The 19,160-nt window shown below is 35.2% G+C and overlaps 1 protein-coding gene across 1 annotated transcript in view; it reads right to left on the bottom strand.

Annotated features, from left to right (window-relative positions):
* Positions 1 to 2,690: 2,690 nt before the first annotated feature.
* Positions 2,691 to 19,160, bottom strand: part of LOC143227964 (putative carbonic anhydrase-like protein 2) — a 109,841-nt gene continuing 93,371 nt past the window's right edge. Inside the window, exons 3-7 of the mRNA XM_076459315.1 lie at positions 18,150 to 18,344; positions 13,696 to 13,791; positions 5,780 to 5,846; positions 4,287 to 4,441; positions 2,691 to 2,765 (exon numbers count right to left, since the gene is read on the bottom strand). Of these exons, the coding sequence (XP_076315430.1) occupies positions 2,691 to 2,765; positions 4,287 to 4,441; positions 5,780 to 5,846; positions 13,696 to 13,791; positions 18,150 to 18,344 (588 nt within the window). The remainder of the gene's footprint in view (positions 2,766 to 4,286; positions 4,442 to 5,779; positions 5,847 to 13,695; positions 13,792 to 18,149; positions 18,345 to 19,160) is intronic.

Genomic DNA, 19,160 nt, shown 5'->3' with positions numbered 1-19,160 from the left:
GAGTTCGAACATATTTTTGTATTGTTCTTTATTTTAAGAATTTAATATACGTTAGATAATTTAGACGTTGTCAAGGTTTTGATACTAGAAGGCTTAGCTTCGAGTATTTAGGCTTAGCTCCGAGCATTTAAGTCTGAGTAAAGAACTGTGTTGAGGGTTACTAGGCTTAGCTCCTTGTATTTAAGCCTGAGTAAAGAAATGTCTTTAGGGTTACACTCCTCTGTCGCGTAAATCAACTATCAAAATTCCTGTTCTGTGATATTTATATAAACTTTTTTGGTAAATATTTTCAAAGCATCTAAAAAAAGTAACCAAACAACTTAAAAAAAAGGTATGGAATTTATTTGCTTCTGGGAGCACCATATTAGAAAATATATTTAGGATTCTCTCAGTGAAGGTTTATATGTAAAAAAATGTCACGATAGCAAAAGATGTCCACTGACAAGATAGACCCAGGAGAACTTTTAAGACGAAGAACAATATTCTACTGGTGATCCATGAGGTATGTCATTCAAGATACTTTTTTTTGTTTGTTTGTTTTTCAATTTCGCACAAAGCTACTCGAGGGCTATCTGTGCTAGCCGTCCCTAATTTAGCAGTGTAAGACTAGAGGGAAGGCAACTAGTCATCACCACTCACCGCCAACTCTTGGGCTACTACTCCTTTACCAACGAATAGTGGGATTGACCGTCACAATATAACGCAACCACGGCTGAAAGGGCGAGCATGTTTGGTGCGACCGGGATTCGAACCCGCGACCATGACGGGCCAATACTCTTTGGAACGTGTAGCTGTTTTAAGAATTTGTAGAAAAAAAGACAGTCTTTTGTTAACTCTGACTGACCCAAGTAACGTCGTGAGCACGTGCAGACAAACAGAATTGTTTAGAGAAAACTCATGTCTGCAGGGAACGGGGGTGCATTTCGAGATTTATTCAGTTGCCCCCCCCCACACGTTTTACATGCAATTCACCTTAATAGATACCTAATTACACAAGGAAAGAAAAATATGAGTTCAGTGGATCTCTCTATTGTCAATCAAACATTGAGACACCTGTTTGGAAGAAGAATTGTTCGGCTTGCTAAGTTACCTTGACGATACATACCTTTCTCATTTATGGAAGCACATCTATATAAATATAATAGTACTGTCTGCTGTAGGTCCGTATAAATGCTTCGTAAGGTGTAGATGGATCTTCACTAAAACTGATATGGAGGTCCAGAAGGTCCATGTTGGGGTACATACAAATTTTCCATTATTTGTCATTTTGTTTTCTGCTGATTTTATGAGCGGTTTGGGCATTTTGTTTGGATTACTTTGCTACATGTATATGGATCTTCACCAAATTTGGCATGAAGGTTTGTTGAAGTTGCTTACATATAAGTGAAGCCACTTTCATATCTAAAGACAACCTTTTATTAATTAAGAGTTTACGTAACTTCTGTGCAGAGGACAGGTACTTCAGTTAATTACGTCGATAAACTAGTACTAAAAACAAAACAACTTTAGAATGTTTGTAAATCGTTAACTGACAGTTTACTGTTTAAGACTTCCTCTGTCAATTAGTTCATTATGAGAAATTTGGAAAGTAGTAAACATCAAAATCTCCTGAACTTCCTTCAGTACGTTTCTTTATTAACCACATTGTGATAAGAACATAAAAGTAACACATACCGTCTCTGTCCTGCTATTTTTACCATTACTTTACTTGTGAACAGGTAGCTTTAACATTGGTAAACATAACGTGCTTATAGAACAACGATCATACATTTGTTTTAATTATTAATTTGTTAGTGTACTGTCTAGTTTGGTTTGAATTTCATACAAAGCTACTCGAGGGCTGTCTGCGCTAGCCATCTCTAATTTAGCAGTGTAAGACTAGAGGAAAGGCAGATAGTCATCACCACCCACCGTCACATTATAACGCTCCCACGGTTGAAAAGGCGAGGATGTTTGGTGTCATGGGGATTCGAACCCGCGACCCTCGGATTACGAGTTGAGTGCCTTAACCATCTGGTCTAGTTTACTGTAATATTCTGTAGTACTTGTTAAAAAGTGAAACTTGACAATCATCAAAATAATTACACACTGTTCGCACTATTACCAAAGTATTTAAACAGGCACTTATATCATCTGTTTTACTCTAAAAGTCCCCCGCTGGGACAGCGGAAAGTCCACGGATTTATAACGCTAAAATAATGGGTTCGATTCCCTCGGTAGACTCAGCAAATAGCTCGATGTGGCGTTGTTATAAGAAAAAAATACGCACACATACACACACACTCGGTGCAGGCTTACCCACAAGTAGCACAACGGTATGTCTCCAGGCTTACAACGCCAGACCCCGGGTTCGATACCCCTAGTGGACAGAACACAGATAGCCCATCGTATATATTTTGTGTTTAACTTCAAAACTTAGCAGGAACTTAAAATTAACGGTTGAGATTGGTTGGCATAGAGTTTAAAAACAAACGAAAATATTTTATGTGCGGACCAAAAGGAATGAAGAGCAATCAGTTGTAACTGATGAGGTATGTTGAAAAATGTCTTATGGAGTCTCGGTAGTTCAATGGTGTGAAGCAATGTGTTACAAATATCTTTCGTGTGAAGCAATGTGTTACAAATATCTTTCTATATATACATTAAACTTTCTGAAACCAACACAAAAATCTCCGAGATGCTTCTTTTTGTCAATTTTCGAAAAACCCAAAGTTGAGATCTCTCAAAATCCAACTAATCCCCCCTTTATTAGGAGTATTAATAATCTGTATATTTCAAAAATATGAATTTATACTGCTGTTTATGAACTAATACTTCTTGCTTGTTCATGGCAAGTCATCAAAGCATGTACCTAGTGGCACAGCGGTATGTCTATGGACTCACACCACTAGAAATCGGGTTTCGATACCCGAGATGATTAGAGCACAGATAGCCCATTATGTAATTTTGGCCCGAGGGTAATCCGAGGGTTGCGGGTTCGAATTCCCGTTGCACCAAACATGCCCTTTCAGCTGTGGGGGTGTTAGAATATGACGATTACTCCCACTATTCATTGGTAAAAGAGTAGCCCAAGAGTTGGCGGTGGGTAGTGATGACTAGCTGCCTTCCCTCTAGTCTTACACTGCTAAATTAGGGACGTCTAGCGGAGATAGCCCTCGAGTAGCTTTGCGCGAAATTAAACAAATAAACACACATTAAAGCAAAATCATAATTTCACAGAAGTCATATCTGATTCCTCGAACTTAAATCACCACAATCTCTTAAATAATCTACAAGCTAAGAAGAATGAAAGAGAAATAATTTTAATTTTCAACCATTTCTGGATTAGTTAATAAACCTCAATACCTACCGCTATTGTATTGGATTTATTGGCGTGATTTTTGGGAAACGGATATAAAAGATACGCGTTTAACATATGTGAGAATGAAGAAATGAACCGAGAGACAGACGAATGAAGAAATATGCTATTAGTAAGAATAAAATCCTGCTTTTAAATTATTAATTATAGAAATAAACATAAATTTGTTATATTTCAGGCGCGAGAGATTAGTCTGGTAAGAACGGAACGCGTGAACGAATCACAATTACAATAAAGTGGTGTTCAGAAGCGTTCTGCCCCCTAGCGGCGCAACGAGTCTGTGTAGCTCTGTACTTCAGAACAAATAAGCCTACGAACAGAATGGATCTACGATATGGTTACTCATAAACCTTGAGGATTTATTGTTCTTAAATTAACCAACATCGAAACTAATGTTTTTATCTTGTAACATCAACCTGAACATATGACTTACAAAACCCGTATGTCGAAAAAGAACTTCGACACGTAAAATAATGCTTAGAATTAGCTCGAACATTGGACTTAAAAACACATAGGTGTAAAAATCTCCACACGTAAGATAACGTTTAGCACCAACTTAAATACATGGATTAAAACACACTTGTATAAATCTCTGTATTTTAAAAAAAATGTTGTTTTTTAAAAATTAAATAGAGTGTCACACAATGACCTGTCTTTGCACAGGTATCGAAAACAGGATTCTAGCGATGCATGGCTAAGGATATTAATTTTACATGATTTTTTACACATCTTAAGCCTCCACCTTGTGTCAGTTTTTTTCACCAATTCTGAAAACACCTTAGATTTATGTTTTATTGTTTAATTCGGTGTTGTTGTTGTTTTGCTATATTTGTAGTTTTTATACCGTTTGGTGATAACGTAATTAGATACAGAAAACTGAGTTATCGTTAGACACGTCTATCAGTAGGTATATGAACCATAAACGTACTTGTTGTACAGTTATATATATTGGTTTGTTCATCACGAGCCACGTGACAGTCTCGTGACATCCTGGCATTGTTAACGAGCCCTCGTAAGTGGTATAGAAAGGTGTGTCTGGAAGAAGTTCCCGAACTGAGAAGGAATTTAGGACAGCTTGTTGACCTGTGACAACAACAACAACAATAATAATAGCTTTAAAACGCAAGAAAACAATAAAAATCTGAAGGAAGTGTTAAGTAACAACAACATTTAACTTTAAGAAGTGTTAAGTAACAACAACATTTAACTTTAAGTATTAAGTAACAACAACATTTAACTTTAAGAAGCGTTAAGTAACAACAACATTTAACTTTAAGATGCGTTAAGTAACAACAACATTTAACTTTAAGTGTTAAGGAACAACAACATTTAACTTTAAGAAGTGTTAAGTAACAACAACATTTAACTTTAAGAAGTGTTAAGTAACAACAACATTTAACTTTAAGTATTAAGTAACAACAACATTTAACTTTAAGAAGCGTTAAGTAACAACAACATTTAACTTTAAGATGCATTAAGTAACAACAACATTTAACTTTAAGTGTTAAGGAACAACAACATTTAACTTTAAGTGTTAAGGAACAACAACATTTAACTTTAAGAAGTGTTAAGTAACAACAACATTTAACTTTAAGAAGTGTTAAGTAACAACAACATTTAACTTTAATAAGTGTTAAGTAACAACAACATTCAACTTTAGGAAGTGTTAAGTAACAACAATATTGAACTTTAAGAAGCGTTAAGTAACAACAACATTTAACTTTAAGAAGTGTTAACTAACACCAACATTTAACTTTAAGAAGTGTTAAGTAACAACAACATTTAACTTTAAGAAGTGTTAAGTAACAACAACATTGAACTTTAAGAAGCGTTAAGTAACAACAACATTTAACTTTAAGAAGTGTTAACTAACACCAACATTTAACTTTAAGAAGTGTTAAGTAACAACAACATTTAACTTTAAGAAGTGTTAAGTAACAACAACATTTAACTTTAAGAAGCGTTAAGTAACAACAACATTCAACTTTAAGAAGCGTTAAGTAACAACAACATTTAACTTTAAGAAGCGTTAAGTAACAACAACATTTAACTTTAAGTGTTAAGTAACAACAACATTTAACTTTAAGAAGTGTTAAGTAACAACAACATTGAACTTTAAGAAGTGTTAAGTAACAAGAACATTTAACAAAAACGACTTTTACAGTCCAGAAATATATATTTTATTTTTAAAACCACCGTTTCGTCTTTGCGGCTTCATCTAGGTTTAATATACCTAACTGTTTGATATTAAAATAGTCGTTAAATTATATATTTATATATATATGCGGTATACATGTTTTTTTCTAAACTATTTTAATGCATATTTTAATAATGCGTCTCTTTCCCGTTCTAGTTTATTTCAGGAAAACACCCACCTCTATAGTGAACACTTGTCAGCTGGCTGGTCAGAAAAACACCCACCTTTATAGTGAACACTTGTCAGCTGGCTGGTCAGAAGTCTGAGTTCAAAATTCGTTTCTTCGCCAACCTTTAAAAAAGTTTATTAATTAGAAAACAATAACTGAGTGTGAGAAACGAACACATCTGTGGAGGGTGTGATAATCCTAAAATCAACTGTTACTTACAACGTCAACATACTACGAGAACCACCATTAATAAAGTCTCAACCTTTTCTTAGCGTACCATTTAAATCAATACATAAAAAAAAATCTTCACACGAAAAGATTAAAACATAATTAGTTGATTACGTCACTTTCGCATATCGAATTTTCGAATTCTGCAAATTCCCCCTTGTTTTTATAAACACTGTGGAGAGCTTGTTTGTTTCAGTCGTTTTTCTGTCTCGACAAAATTGACGGCGTGATTTTTTTTTCCCGTAACATTTTAGAATAAATTCTTCGCGTTTTTCGTTTTCGAAAAAAAATAAAAACGGTTCTTACCCCCTCAATGACTGTTCTAGAATTCTCGTGTTTTTTTTTTTTATTAGAACTTGCCTTCCAGTTGTCACTAACTTTTCTATTCGTTTTCTGCGCCACTGAATCGTGTCAGTTTCATTCTCCATTTTTTTTGCTGTGGCACACTCTGTCGTTTTTCTGTGTGAGTGGTAATAAAGTCCTTGAAATATTTCGCTTACAGTTGCAAAAAAAAAACAGATAGAAAAGGAAGTTAGTAGTAAAAGAAATATTAAATTTCATAAGGACGTAATAAAAGAATGGCTAAGATAAGAAACATCTGAGACGAGCCATGAATTTTTTTTTTTTGTTATTTCTCATGCGTCTACTCAATAACTGAGGCCTGACTTGGCCTGATGACAAGGATACTTGATTCACAACCCACGTGTCGCCGCATCGAAAACTGTTGCTGTATATACTTAGCACCTTTGAGCCGTAAAGACGTCATAATGTGATGGCAAATCCCATTATTCGTTGGCAAAGAGTAGCTCAAGAGTTATCTTACTGTCTATCTTACCTCTAGTCTATTACTTCAAAGCTAAGAACGGATAGCGCAGATAGTCCTCGAGTAGCTTCTCGCGAAATTTAGAATGCAAGCGCGAAATCGATAATAAGTTGATAATTGAAATCAGTTTCGTGTATAAAAACATCAACCGATAACTCGACTCTTTTTCCATCCTTAGCCCGGCATGGCCAGGTGGTTAAGGCACTCGACTCGTAATCTGATGGTCGCGGGTTCGAATCCCGTCACACCAAACATGCCCGCCCTTTCAGCCGGTGGTAGCGTTACAACGTGACGGTTAATCCCAATATTCTTTAGTAAAGAGTAGCCCAAGAGCTGGCGGTGGGTGGTGGTGGTTAACTGTCTTCCTTCTAGTCTTAAACTGCTAAATTAGGGACGGCTAGCGCAGATAGCCCTCGTGTATCTTTGCGCGAAATTCAAAACAAACCAAATCCTTTCTCCTTCCAACTTTACCACGTTCTTATAAATAGAGCTAACCTGATGTTTATCCCATATCTTGTCCTCTCTAGCTGTGGTACATTTTGTGTAAAATAAAAAGGTGGCTGGCCTTACTATTTTCCTTTAGTTATTTAGAAACAGTGTCGTGTAAACCAAGCTTAGGTTAACCTGGTTATAACATTGGTTTAATTGCTTTCGCGGCAGCTCAGCTTATAAGTCTAAAATTCTAGGTTCGTCGTGGACAACTCATTATGTTCCTTTGTACCACAAGAAAGTAAACTTTCCTCTGGCATATTTTGCAAAGACTGCTGTAATCCAAAGACAGTAAGTACTAAACAAATTTTAAATGTATTTATAGTAATATTACGCTAGTTTTCAAACATCAATAATTGAGAAGTGATTCACACGTGTGTTTGTTTTCTTATAGCAAAGCCACATCGGGCTATCTGCGATGTCCAGCGAGGGGAATCGAACCTCTGATATTTGCGTTGTAAATCCGAAGGCTTACTGCTGTACCAGAGGGGGTCAAATCCGTTGTGTGAACTTAATTTGAAAGTTCTAGTTTGGATATCTCTTTGTTGTACCAAACCCTTTCTTCCCTTAAAGTTTAAAACGATCAGTGTTTTAGTTTATAAGTAACACGTTGCACTTATTGTAAAGAAATATTTTACAAGTATAATAGAATTGTTTTTAAAGGAAAGTTGGGATCCATATATAAGTAACCAAGCAACGGATATGAATATATAGAGGTTTAAGGCGACCAAAAGGTTTTGATTGGTTTGTTTCGAATTTTGCGCAAAGCTACTTGAGGGTTATCTGCGCTAGCCGTTCCTAATTTATACAGTGCAAGATTAGAGGGAAGGTAGCTAGTCATCACAACCCATCGCCAACTCTTGAGCTATTCTTTTACCAACGAATAGTGGGATTGACCGTAGCATTATAATGCTCCCACGGCTGAGAGGGCGAGCATGTTTTTGTCCTGAGCGTTAAGATAAAACACAAGCCATGATAAAACAAAATTTCCATGTAAACGTTACGAGTTCTTTACAACATTGAATAAACATTTATCACTCACACAAAAGGCTGCTCATGGATTTCATTGATATAAATATTAACCGCAAAAAAAAACAAACGAAATTTAATAATTAGGTTTATTTTCAGTATTCAAACACTTACGAATCTACTTACAATATCTCTTCATAAGCGACTTTTTAAACGTGGCATACTGCTTGGGTTTTGACAGATCGATCGACAGCATCTTTATATCTTCTCGTATAACACTCACTATCTTCTCTTTGATAATACAGTTTTGCTAGGAAGTATTCAAGCTTGTTATGCAATACGAAAAAGGTAAGTTATACCTGAATATTCTTAGGTGCAGAAAAAAAAATGAAGGTTGGCTTTATTGGTAGAGACGAAAATAAAAGTTGATAAATAGTCGAATTCTTGTTTGGTGCGTCGGAGATTCGAACCCGAGACCCTCAAATTACGAGTCGAATGTCTTGACCCACCTGGCTATGCAGAGCAATACTACAAGAGGGCTATCTGCGCTAATCGTCTCTAATTTTGCAGTGTAAGACTAGAGGGAAGGCAGCTAGTCGTCATCACCCACCACAACGCTTGGGTTACACTTTTACCAACGAATAGTGGGATTGACCGTAGCATTATAACGCTCCCACGGCTGAATGGGCGAGCGCGTTTGGTGCGACGGAGATTCGAATCCGCGACCCTCAAATTATGAGTCGAGTGCCTTAACCAAATAGCGCTGGAGTAGCTTTGCGCGAAATTCAAAACAAAACAAACAAACAAACAAAAAGTATCTATTACTGGTCACATTCGTCATTTCCCATTCTATTCAAGAGGACAGTAAATTGAGCGCCCGTTTTCAATAGAAAATAATTACAATTATGAACTTGATATTAACCCAGTGAGCCTAAAAGGGCTTAAATAACGAATACATATTTAAAAATGAACTCTCTCGCTCGGTCAAAGGTCAACATTGAAAGGACAACTTTGGGACATGTTTGTAATTTCTTAATTTTGATGTTTGTGTCATTTGGCCCAAAAATTGCGTTAAAACGTATGCACACCGTTTTCTGGGTTTTATTTTTACTTCACTATAGCCTATAGTTATTTTTATTACAATCAAGTGTCAGTTTTTTATCTTTGTTGACAATTTATTCGTGTTTGCTGTTAGGCACAAAGTTACTCAGTTTGTCCTCTGCCAATTAAGATGACCCGAATCTTAGTTTCAGCGTTATGAGCCATTGAAGTGATGTGGTAGATATTTCGTTATACTCACACATAAACCGTTTTTCTTTATCAATCAATTTACGTTAGTTAGTTATCACCATTAGATTCTATTGAGGAACATAGGGCCGCAATCGCTTGCGGATTCTTCAACAAGTATTTAAGTGAGTAGGTTGTTAGCCCACTGCACCGAGCCGTCCCTAATTTAGTAGTGTAAGATTAGAGGGAAGGCAGCTAGTCATCACCACCCACCGCCAACTCTTGGGCTACTCTTTTACCAACGAATAGTGGGATTGAACGTAACATTATAACGCCCCCACGGCTGGGAGGGCGAGCATGTTTGGCGCGACGCGGGCGCGAACCCGCGACCCTCGGATTATGAGTCGCACGCCTTACGCTCTTGGCCATGCCAGGCCAATTTACGTTAAACACGTTTCATTTGTCAAGCGTTTTCAGACGTACAGCAGTTTGTACGAACAATTACGTTCTTGTCCAAATAATTGTCCTTCTACATTTGTATAGCGTCTGTGTTGACCCCTTCCCCACCAAAAAACAAAAGGGGGAACACAATAACTAACCTCGTATTAATTTCATCCGAAATTCTCTCCAAGGTTTCATTTCCAGTTTCAATTTCGTCATAAATCGCAATTAGCTGTTTCATGCGGAGACAGAGTTGTCTTTCGCAACACTGTCGGTTTGGTGACACAGCGACCAATCTTCATAAACAATTAAATACAACTGTCACCATTTTCATTGTGCTAACAATAATTCAATTATCTGTACCAGAAAAACAGCTGGTGACAAACTTAAAATCAAAGTTCGACTTGGAAGCAGAATATCCGATCAGCGAGTTTAGTTTGTTGAATTTTTGTTTTATTGATTTCGTGAAGATGAAGCCAGAAGAATGTTATTTGAAAAAAAAGGAATCACACTTATGAAAATCAACTCGACATCTGTTTCTTTGAGAGAATCGTGCTTCATTCATATACGGGTTGATCGACAGTTAGAAAAACAGACACATGTTTAAGTGTATTCTGTGCTAACGTTTTTGCATTCATGAGGTTTCTTTTCCTGTTGTAAACAACTTTACTACAATATTAGTGGTTTTAAAGCCCGAATAATGGGGCATACAAAGAGCAGAAAATAAAAAAAAAAGAAATAGTGTAGGCCAAAAATCACCCCCACTTCCTGCACTACGAGCACAGCGGTATGTCTGAAGACTGAAAAACCGGGTTTCGATACCCGTGGTGGGCATACCACACATAGCTCATTGAGTAGCTTTGTGCTTGTTTTCAATCTCCACTACGTATTGATTCCAACAAAACATATCTTTCCAAGCAGTCGTGGCCCGGCATGGGCAAGCGTGTTAAGGCGTTCGACTCGTAATCCGAAGGTCGCGGGTTCGAATCCCGGTTGCACTAAACATGCTCGCCCTTTCAGCCGTGGGGACGTTATAATGTGACGGTCAATCCCACTATTCGTTGGTAAAAGAGTAGCCCAAGAGTTGGCGGTGGGTGGTGATGACTAGCTGCCTTCTCTCTAGTCTTACACTGCTAAAGTAGGGACGGATAGCGCTGATAGCCCTCGAGTAGCTGTGCGCGAAATTCAAAAAAACAAAAAAAAACAACCAAGCAGTCGTTAAAGGGATCGTTTTAAATTTCGATTAGTGTAATGGTATTATTCAAAGAACCAAGTTATAATGCTGCGTGTGTTAACTCAAACCTATATTCAATGTTATGAATCACAAACGATCCCCAATTCTAGGATGGTTACATTTTCCACTTTAGGAATTATAAGAACTTTTAATCGCTCTATAATATAAAATATAATCATAATGAACATCTTTACTGTTACACTTCAATAAATATTTTTTATATTACTTTACACACTAAAAAAACAACGCAGGTGTAAAATTGTTCATATTCTAAAGTCATGCTTGAGTACTTTTACGTGTTTGTTTTGAATTTCGCGCAAAGCTACTCGAGGGCTATCTACGCTAGCCGTCCCTAATTTAGAAGTGTAAGACTACAGAGAAGGCAGCTAGTCATCACCACCCACCGCCAGCTCTTGGGCTACTATTTTACCAACGAGTAGTGGGATTGACAATCACATTATAATGCCCCCACGGCTGAAAGGGCGAGCATGTTTGGCGTGACGGGGATTCGAACCCACGACCCTCGGATTACAAAGAAACATGCACACTCCAGAAAAACTAATGACTGGGCCACGCCTGAACACACGCAGAGACGTGTCTTAATTAAATTTTATATCCAAAATGAGTTGTGGTTTGTCTTAATTACAACTGAAATTATAGATAAATGGCAGTATGTTTTAATTACTGGAAAATAAAAAATGATTGGCGTGTTTTAATTGAATTACGAGTAAGAAAGAAGTGATAGATGTGATTATTATAAAATAAACCTATAACAACACACCTTTAATTAACATTCAAGCAGCTTTGTTTTAATTAAAACCCAAGTAAATAAGGAATTTGATGCCTTAATTATATTCGAAGTAAAAACATTTAGTGTTAAGCCTTAATTTACAGTCTGATAATGGATATCTTGTTCAGGTCTCCTCGATGGGTCAGGGATAAGTTTGTGAATTTACAACGCTGAAATCTGGAGTTCTGTTTTCCCATGTGGATAAAACGAATGTAGTCAATGGTTTGGGTTTACACTGAGACAAACCTTTCTTAGAATAATGAGAGTGTGATATATTAGCCGAATTGTTTTAATCAAGAGATGAAAAATCTGATGTCGTGTTCTGAATTTTGTAAACAACATTTTTTTGCGCGATTAGTTTGATTAAAATAAAAAATAATTTCTGCGTTATAGGAACAAGTGCTGCGCGAAAATCAAACTATTACACAAACCTGTTTGTTTGTGATATTCGCGTGTAGTTAAAAGAGAAAAATCTGAACTAAGCTTCTCCCAGTTTGACCTCACAGACTAGTCAACAGTATATAACATAGTAGAATTTTGGGATTTGACCGTTACACTTTTAACGCACGTACAGCCCCCAAACTGAAGAACGCATTTTTTTGTTTGGTCGATAAAGGGAAGAAAGTCACGAACCATCCGATTCATAGTCCGGAACTCTTGTATAATACTTTCTTTCTAAATATTTAAACAAAATTATTTAAAACTGGAAAACCTACAGACCAGAAGATAATACACCTTACACGTTGGTAAAAGACTTAACTTAGGGAAAACAAAAAAGACAATAATTGAATTTTTAAACGAAACAGAAAATAAAAAAAACATCGTACAAAAGCTGGAGATGTGAATTAATAAAACAAAACTTGTGCACAAAATACGAAAGTTTGTTTTTGTTAAATGGTTCTCAATAAATTTGAAAATAATAAAACTATTTTACGTGCATTTATGACGTTCTTTATATTTCTCAAAAGCTAAAGAATACCACCTTTAAGTAGTGTTATCATGGTTTTAAACATATTCAAATAAAGCGTCATAACATTAAAATATTTATGCATCTTTCGCAAATATTTTCCCTTTCGTTTAATATTTTATCAGTCACTGGTACCAGTAAACCAGTAATCCAAATGTAACAATTTTATATCTCAAAGCCTGTTGCATATAAACACAGTTATAGCGTGATAGAGTATTTATGACTCTGAAGAACTCCCTCTATACGAAGATAAGTCATATTAAACGGTATTAAAAAAACAAAATTTTTGAAAATAAATTAATATTTAAAATAATATCTTAGTTTATTTCGTTTTATGTTCTTTGCTAAATTCCTGTTGAATGTTTGTTTATTTCTCATCTGGATTACCAGTGATTCCTTGAGACTTTTACTCCTTCTGAGGCGTTTATGGAGGGTGTTTTATTTCTTACCTGGATTATTAGTAACTCCTTGAGACTTTTACTCCTTCTGAGGCGTTTATGGAGGGTGTTTTATTTCTTACCTGGATTATTAGTAACTCCTTGAGACTTTTACTCCTTCTGAGGCGTTTATGGAGGGTGTTTTATTTCTTACCTGGATTATTAGTAACTCCTTGAGACTTTTACTCCTTCTGAGGCGTTTATGGAAGGTGTTTTATTTCTTACCTGGATTATTAGTAACTCCTTGAGACTTTTACTCCTTCTGAGGCGTTTATGGAAGGTGTTTTATTTTTAACCTGGATTATTAGTAACTCCTTGAGATTTTTACTCCTTCTGAGGCGTTTATGGAAGGTGTTTATTTCTCACCTGGACTAGAAGAGCAATCCCAATTATTCCTTGAGATTTTGTTATTGCTTCGGAAATGTTTTCGTAAAGGTCAGAGTTGAATCCCAGAATCTGCACCTAAAAGTAAAAAACTCAACTAAGCCCAATCAAGGGAGAAATCATTTATCTTACGTAAAGTAACCAAGAATAAAACTACTCACTTGCTTTGAAGCGTACGAGAAACTACGAAAAAACACCTATCAATATAAGGTATACATAAAACACACTGTTTTGTTTTTCCTACCTAAAGGTTTTCTAATGTTATAGAACGAATAACATTGTTGGTGTAACTATTGTTATACAACGAATAACATTGTTGGTGTAATTATTGTTATAGAACGAACAACATTGTTGGTGTAACTATTGTTATAGAACGAATAACATTGTTCGTGTAACTATTGTCATACAACGAATAACATTGTTGGTGTAATTATTGTTATAGAACGAACAACATTGTTGGTGTAACTATTGTTATAGAACGAATAACATTGTTCGTGTAACTATTGTTATACAACGAATAACATTGTTGGTGTAACTATTGTTATAGAACGAACAACATTGTTGGTGTAATTATTGTTATAGAACGAACAACATTGTTGGTGTAACTATTATAGAACGAACAACATTGTTGGTGTAACTATTGTTATAGAACGAATAACATTGTTGGTGTAACTATTGATATAGAACGAATAACATTGTTGGTGTAACTATTGTTATAGAACGAACAACATTGTTGGTGTAACGATTGTTATAGAACGAACAATATTGTTGGTGTAACTATTGTTATAGAACGAATAACATTGTTGGTGTAACTATTGTTATAGAACGAACAACATTGTTGGTGTAACTATTGTTATACAACGTATAACATTGTTGGTGTAACTATTGTTATACAACGTATAACATTGTTGGTGTAACTATTGTTATAGAACGAATAACATTGTTGGTGCAACTATTGTTATAGAACGAACAACATTGTTGGTGTAACTATTGTTATAGAACGAATAACATTGTTGGTGTAACTGTTGGTATAGAACGAATAACGTTGGTGTAACTGTTGTTATAGAACGAACAACATTGTTGGTGTAACTATTGTTATAGAACGAATAACATTGTTGGTGTAACTATTGTTATAGAACGAACAACATTGTTGGTGCAACTATTGTTATAGAACGAACAACATTGTTGGTGTAACTATTGTTATAGAACGAATAACATTGTTGTTGTAACTGTTGTTATAGAACGAACGACATTGTTGGTGTAACTATTGTTATAGAACGAATAACATTGTTGTTGTAACTGTTGTTATAGAACGAACGACATTGTTGGTGTAACTATTGTTATAGAACGAACAACATTGTTGGTGCAACTATTGTTATAGAACGAATAACATTGTTGGTGTAACTGTTGTTATAGAACGAATAACATTGTTGGTGTAACTGTTGTTATAGAACGAATAACATTGTTGGTGTAACTATTGTTATAGAACGAATAACATTGTTGGTGTAACTATTGTTATAGAACGAATAACATTGTTGGTGTAACTATTGTTATAGAACGAATAACATTGTTGGTGTAATTGTTGTTATAGAACGAATAACATTGTTGGTGTAACTGTTATTATAGAACGAATAACATTGTTGGTGTAACTGTTGTTATAGAACAAACAAACATTGTTGATGTAACTATTGTTATAGAACGAACAACGATGTTGATGTAACTATTGTTATAGAACGAACAACAATGTTGGTGTAACTGTATTTATAGAACGAATAACATTGTTGGTGTAACTGTTGTTATAGAACGAATAACATTGTTGGTGTAACTGTTGTTATAGAATGAACAACATTGTTGGTGTAACTGTTGTTATAGAACGAATAACATTGTTGGTGTAACTATTGTTATAGAACGTATAACATTGTTGGTGTAACTATTGTTACAGAACGAACAACATTGTTGGTGTAACTACTGTTATAGAACGAATAACATTGTTGGTATAACTATTGTTATAGAACAAACAACATTGTTGGTGTAACTGTTGTTATAGAACGAATAACATTGTCGGTGTAACTATTGTTATAGAACGAACAACATTGTTGGTGTAACTACTGTTATAGAACGAACAACATTGTTGGTGTAACTATTGTTATAGAACGAACAACATTGGTGGTGTAACTATTGTTATAGAACGTATAACATTGTTGGTGTAAATATTGTTATAGAACGAACAACATTGTTGGTGCAACTATTGTTATAGAATGAACAACATTGTTCGTGGAACTATTGTTATAGAACGAATAACATTGTTGGTGTAACTATTGTTATAGAACGAATAACATTGTTGGTGTAACTGTTGTTATAGAACGAACAACATTGTTGGTGTAACTGTATTTATAGAACGAATAACATTGTTGGTGAAACTATTGTTATAGAACGAACAACATTGTTGGTGTAACTATTGTTATAGAACGAAAAACATTGTTGGTGTAACTGTATTTATAGAACGAATAACATTGTTGGTGTAACTGTTGTTATAGAACGAACAACATTGTTGGTGTAACTGTTGTTATAGAACGAATAACATTGTTGGTGTAACTATTGTTATAGAACGAACAACATTGTTGGTGTAACTACTGTTATAGAACGAACAACATTGTTGGTGTAACTATTGTTATAGAACGAACAACATTGGCGGTGTAACTATTGTTATAGAATGAACAACATTGTTCGTGGAACTATTGTTATAGAACGAATAACATTGTTGGTGTAACTATTGTTATAGAACGAATAACATTGTTGGTGTAACTGTTGTTATAGAACGAATAACATTGTTGGTGTAACTGTTGTTAGAGAACGAATAACATTGTTGGTGTAACTATTGTTATAGAACAAACAACACTGTTGTTGTAACTGTTGTTATAGAACAAACAAACATTGTTGGTGTAACTATTGTTATAGAACGAACAACATTGTTGGTGCAACTATTGTTATAGAACGAACAACATTGTTGGTGTAACTATTGTTATAGAACGAATAACATTGTTGGTGTAACTGTTGTTATAGAACGAATAACATTGTTGGTGTGACTATTGTTATAGAACGAACCACATTGTTGGTGTAACTATTGTTATAGAACGAATAACATTGTTGGTGTAACTGTTGTTATAGAACGAACAACATTGTTGGTGTAACTATTGTTATAGAAAGAATAACATTGTTGGTGTGACTATTGTTATAGAACGAACCACATTGTTGGTGTAACTATTGTTATAGAACGAATAACATTGTTGGTGCAACTATTGTTATAGAACGAACAACATTGTTGGTGTAACTATTGTTATAGAACGAACAACATTGTTGGTGTAACTGTATTTATAGAACGAGTAACATTGTTGGTGTAACTGTTGTTATAGAAGGAATAACATTGTTGGTGTAACTATTGTTATAGAACGAACAACTTTGTTGGTGTAACTATTGTTATAGAACGAATAACATTGTTGGTATAACTATTGTTATAGAACGAACAACATTGTTGGCGTAACTACTGTTATAGAACGAATAACATTGTTGATGTAGCTATTGTTATAGAACGAATAACATTGTTGGTGTAACTATTGTTTTAGAAGGAATAACATTGTTGGTGTAACTGTTGTTATAGAACGAACAACATTGTTGGTGTAACTATTGTTATAGAACGAATAACATTGTTGGTGCAACTATTGTTATAGAACGAATAACATTGTTGGTGTAACTATTGTTTTAGAACGAATAACATTGTTGGTGTAACTGTTGTTATAGAACAAACAACATTGTTAGTGTAACTATTGTTATAGAACGAACAACATTGTTGGTGCAACTGTTGTTATAGAACGAACAACATTGTTGGTGTAACTATTGTTATAGAACGAATAACATTGTTGGTGTGACTATTGTTATAGAACGAACAACATTGTTGGTGTAACTATTGTTATAGAACGAATAACATTGTTGGTGTAACTGTTGTTATAGAACGAACAACATTGTTGGTGTAACTGTTGTTATAGAACGAATAACATTGTTGGTGTGACTATTGTTATAGAACGAACCACATTGTTGGTGTAACTATTGTTATAGAACGAATAACATTGTTGGTGTAACTGTTGTTATAGAACGAACAACATTGTTGGTGTAACTATTGTTATAGAAAGAATAACATTGTTGGTGTGACTATTGTTATAGAACGAACCACATTGTTGGTGTAACTATTGTTATAGAACGAATAACATTGTTGGTGTAACTGTTGTTATAGAACGAACAACATTGTTGGTGTAGCTATTGTTATTACTCCTCTTTTTATTTTGTCTTGAATGGTTTCTGTTCGTGTATGTTACATTACACGTTCTGTGGACATATGTGTTTTTTCACTGACAAGTTGTTTTGTGCCACCAATCGCTTACCTCTGCAGGGAAGGTTTGCCCAGCTATCGTGTGCTCCGATCCGGTCTTCTCGTTGCTCCCGAAGTGTAAATGTACTTCTTTCACTCGATAGTTGTAAGACAAAGGTCCGTTGTTGATGTGGATTGCTGTTGCTTTGCCAGAAGAGTTCGTTTTGAACACTATGCCATGTCCGGTATTAGTGATTATTCCGTTGATCTTAGGAAAGAAAAGAAAGCTATATATAAATGGAAGTTCATAGGCTTAAAAAACTTTCAATAGACTTAATAATAAACATTTCTTGACAACAGATTACAATACTTACTCAAAGCAAAACGTGTTACATTACAACTTCACAGCCCTCACACATACATACACACAGTGACTCAGCGGTAAGGTTGAAAGTTTTTAACTCTAAAAATAGGTTTTGTCCTCCGATATAACAGCAGTAAATCTATGGACTTACAACGCTAAAACCTGGGGTTCGATTCCCCGAGGTACATGCAAGAGTTAGTCCAATGTGGTTTTGTTTATACAGAAAACAAAATACAAACAATATTTTATTATCTGTTAATTTAGATGTTAGGTGGACGGTGCATCGTGTTACTATCACGTGAGTGTTTTTTAACGAATGAGATATTTTGATGAGATAGCTCAATGTGGCTTCGCTCTAAAACAAACGCAAGCAAATAACGCATGTCCACTGTCCAGTTAAAGTCAAATATGGAAATGTCACAATTACCTCAGTTAACCAAATATATCATTACAGCCCACCAAAACATAAAAGCTCCCAAGAGGCAGATTGGTATGTCTGCGGACTCACATTGCTAAAAACCGGGTTTCGATATCCGGGGTGGGCAGAACACAGATAGCCCATTGCAAAGATTTGTGGTCAATTCCAAACAAACAAACAAAACGTAAAGGCGCCAAAACCAAATATACTTCATCCGGGAAGTTTTATTTATAATATATTCATTCCATCTTGTTTTTTTTTTTCTTTTCTCAACACCCCCTTCCACCCGAGCAGTAAGCTTA

The sequence above is a fragment of the Tachypleus tridentatus genome, chromosome 10 (assembly GCF_004210375.1).
Source record: "Tachypleus tridentatus isolate NWPU-2018 chromosome 10, ASM421037v1, whole genome shotgun sequence".
NCBI classification, from domain to species: Eukaryota; Metazoa; Arthropoda; class Merostomata; order Xiphosura; family Limulidae; genus Tachypleus; species Tachypleus tridentatus.
This window is presented reverse-complemented; position numbering and strand designations above follow the sequence as displayed.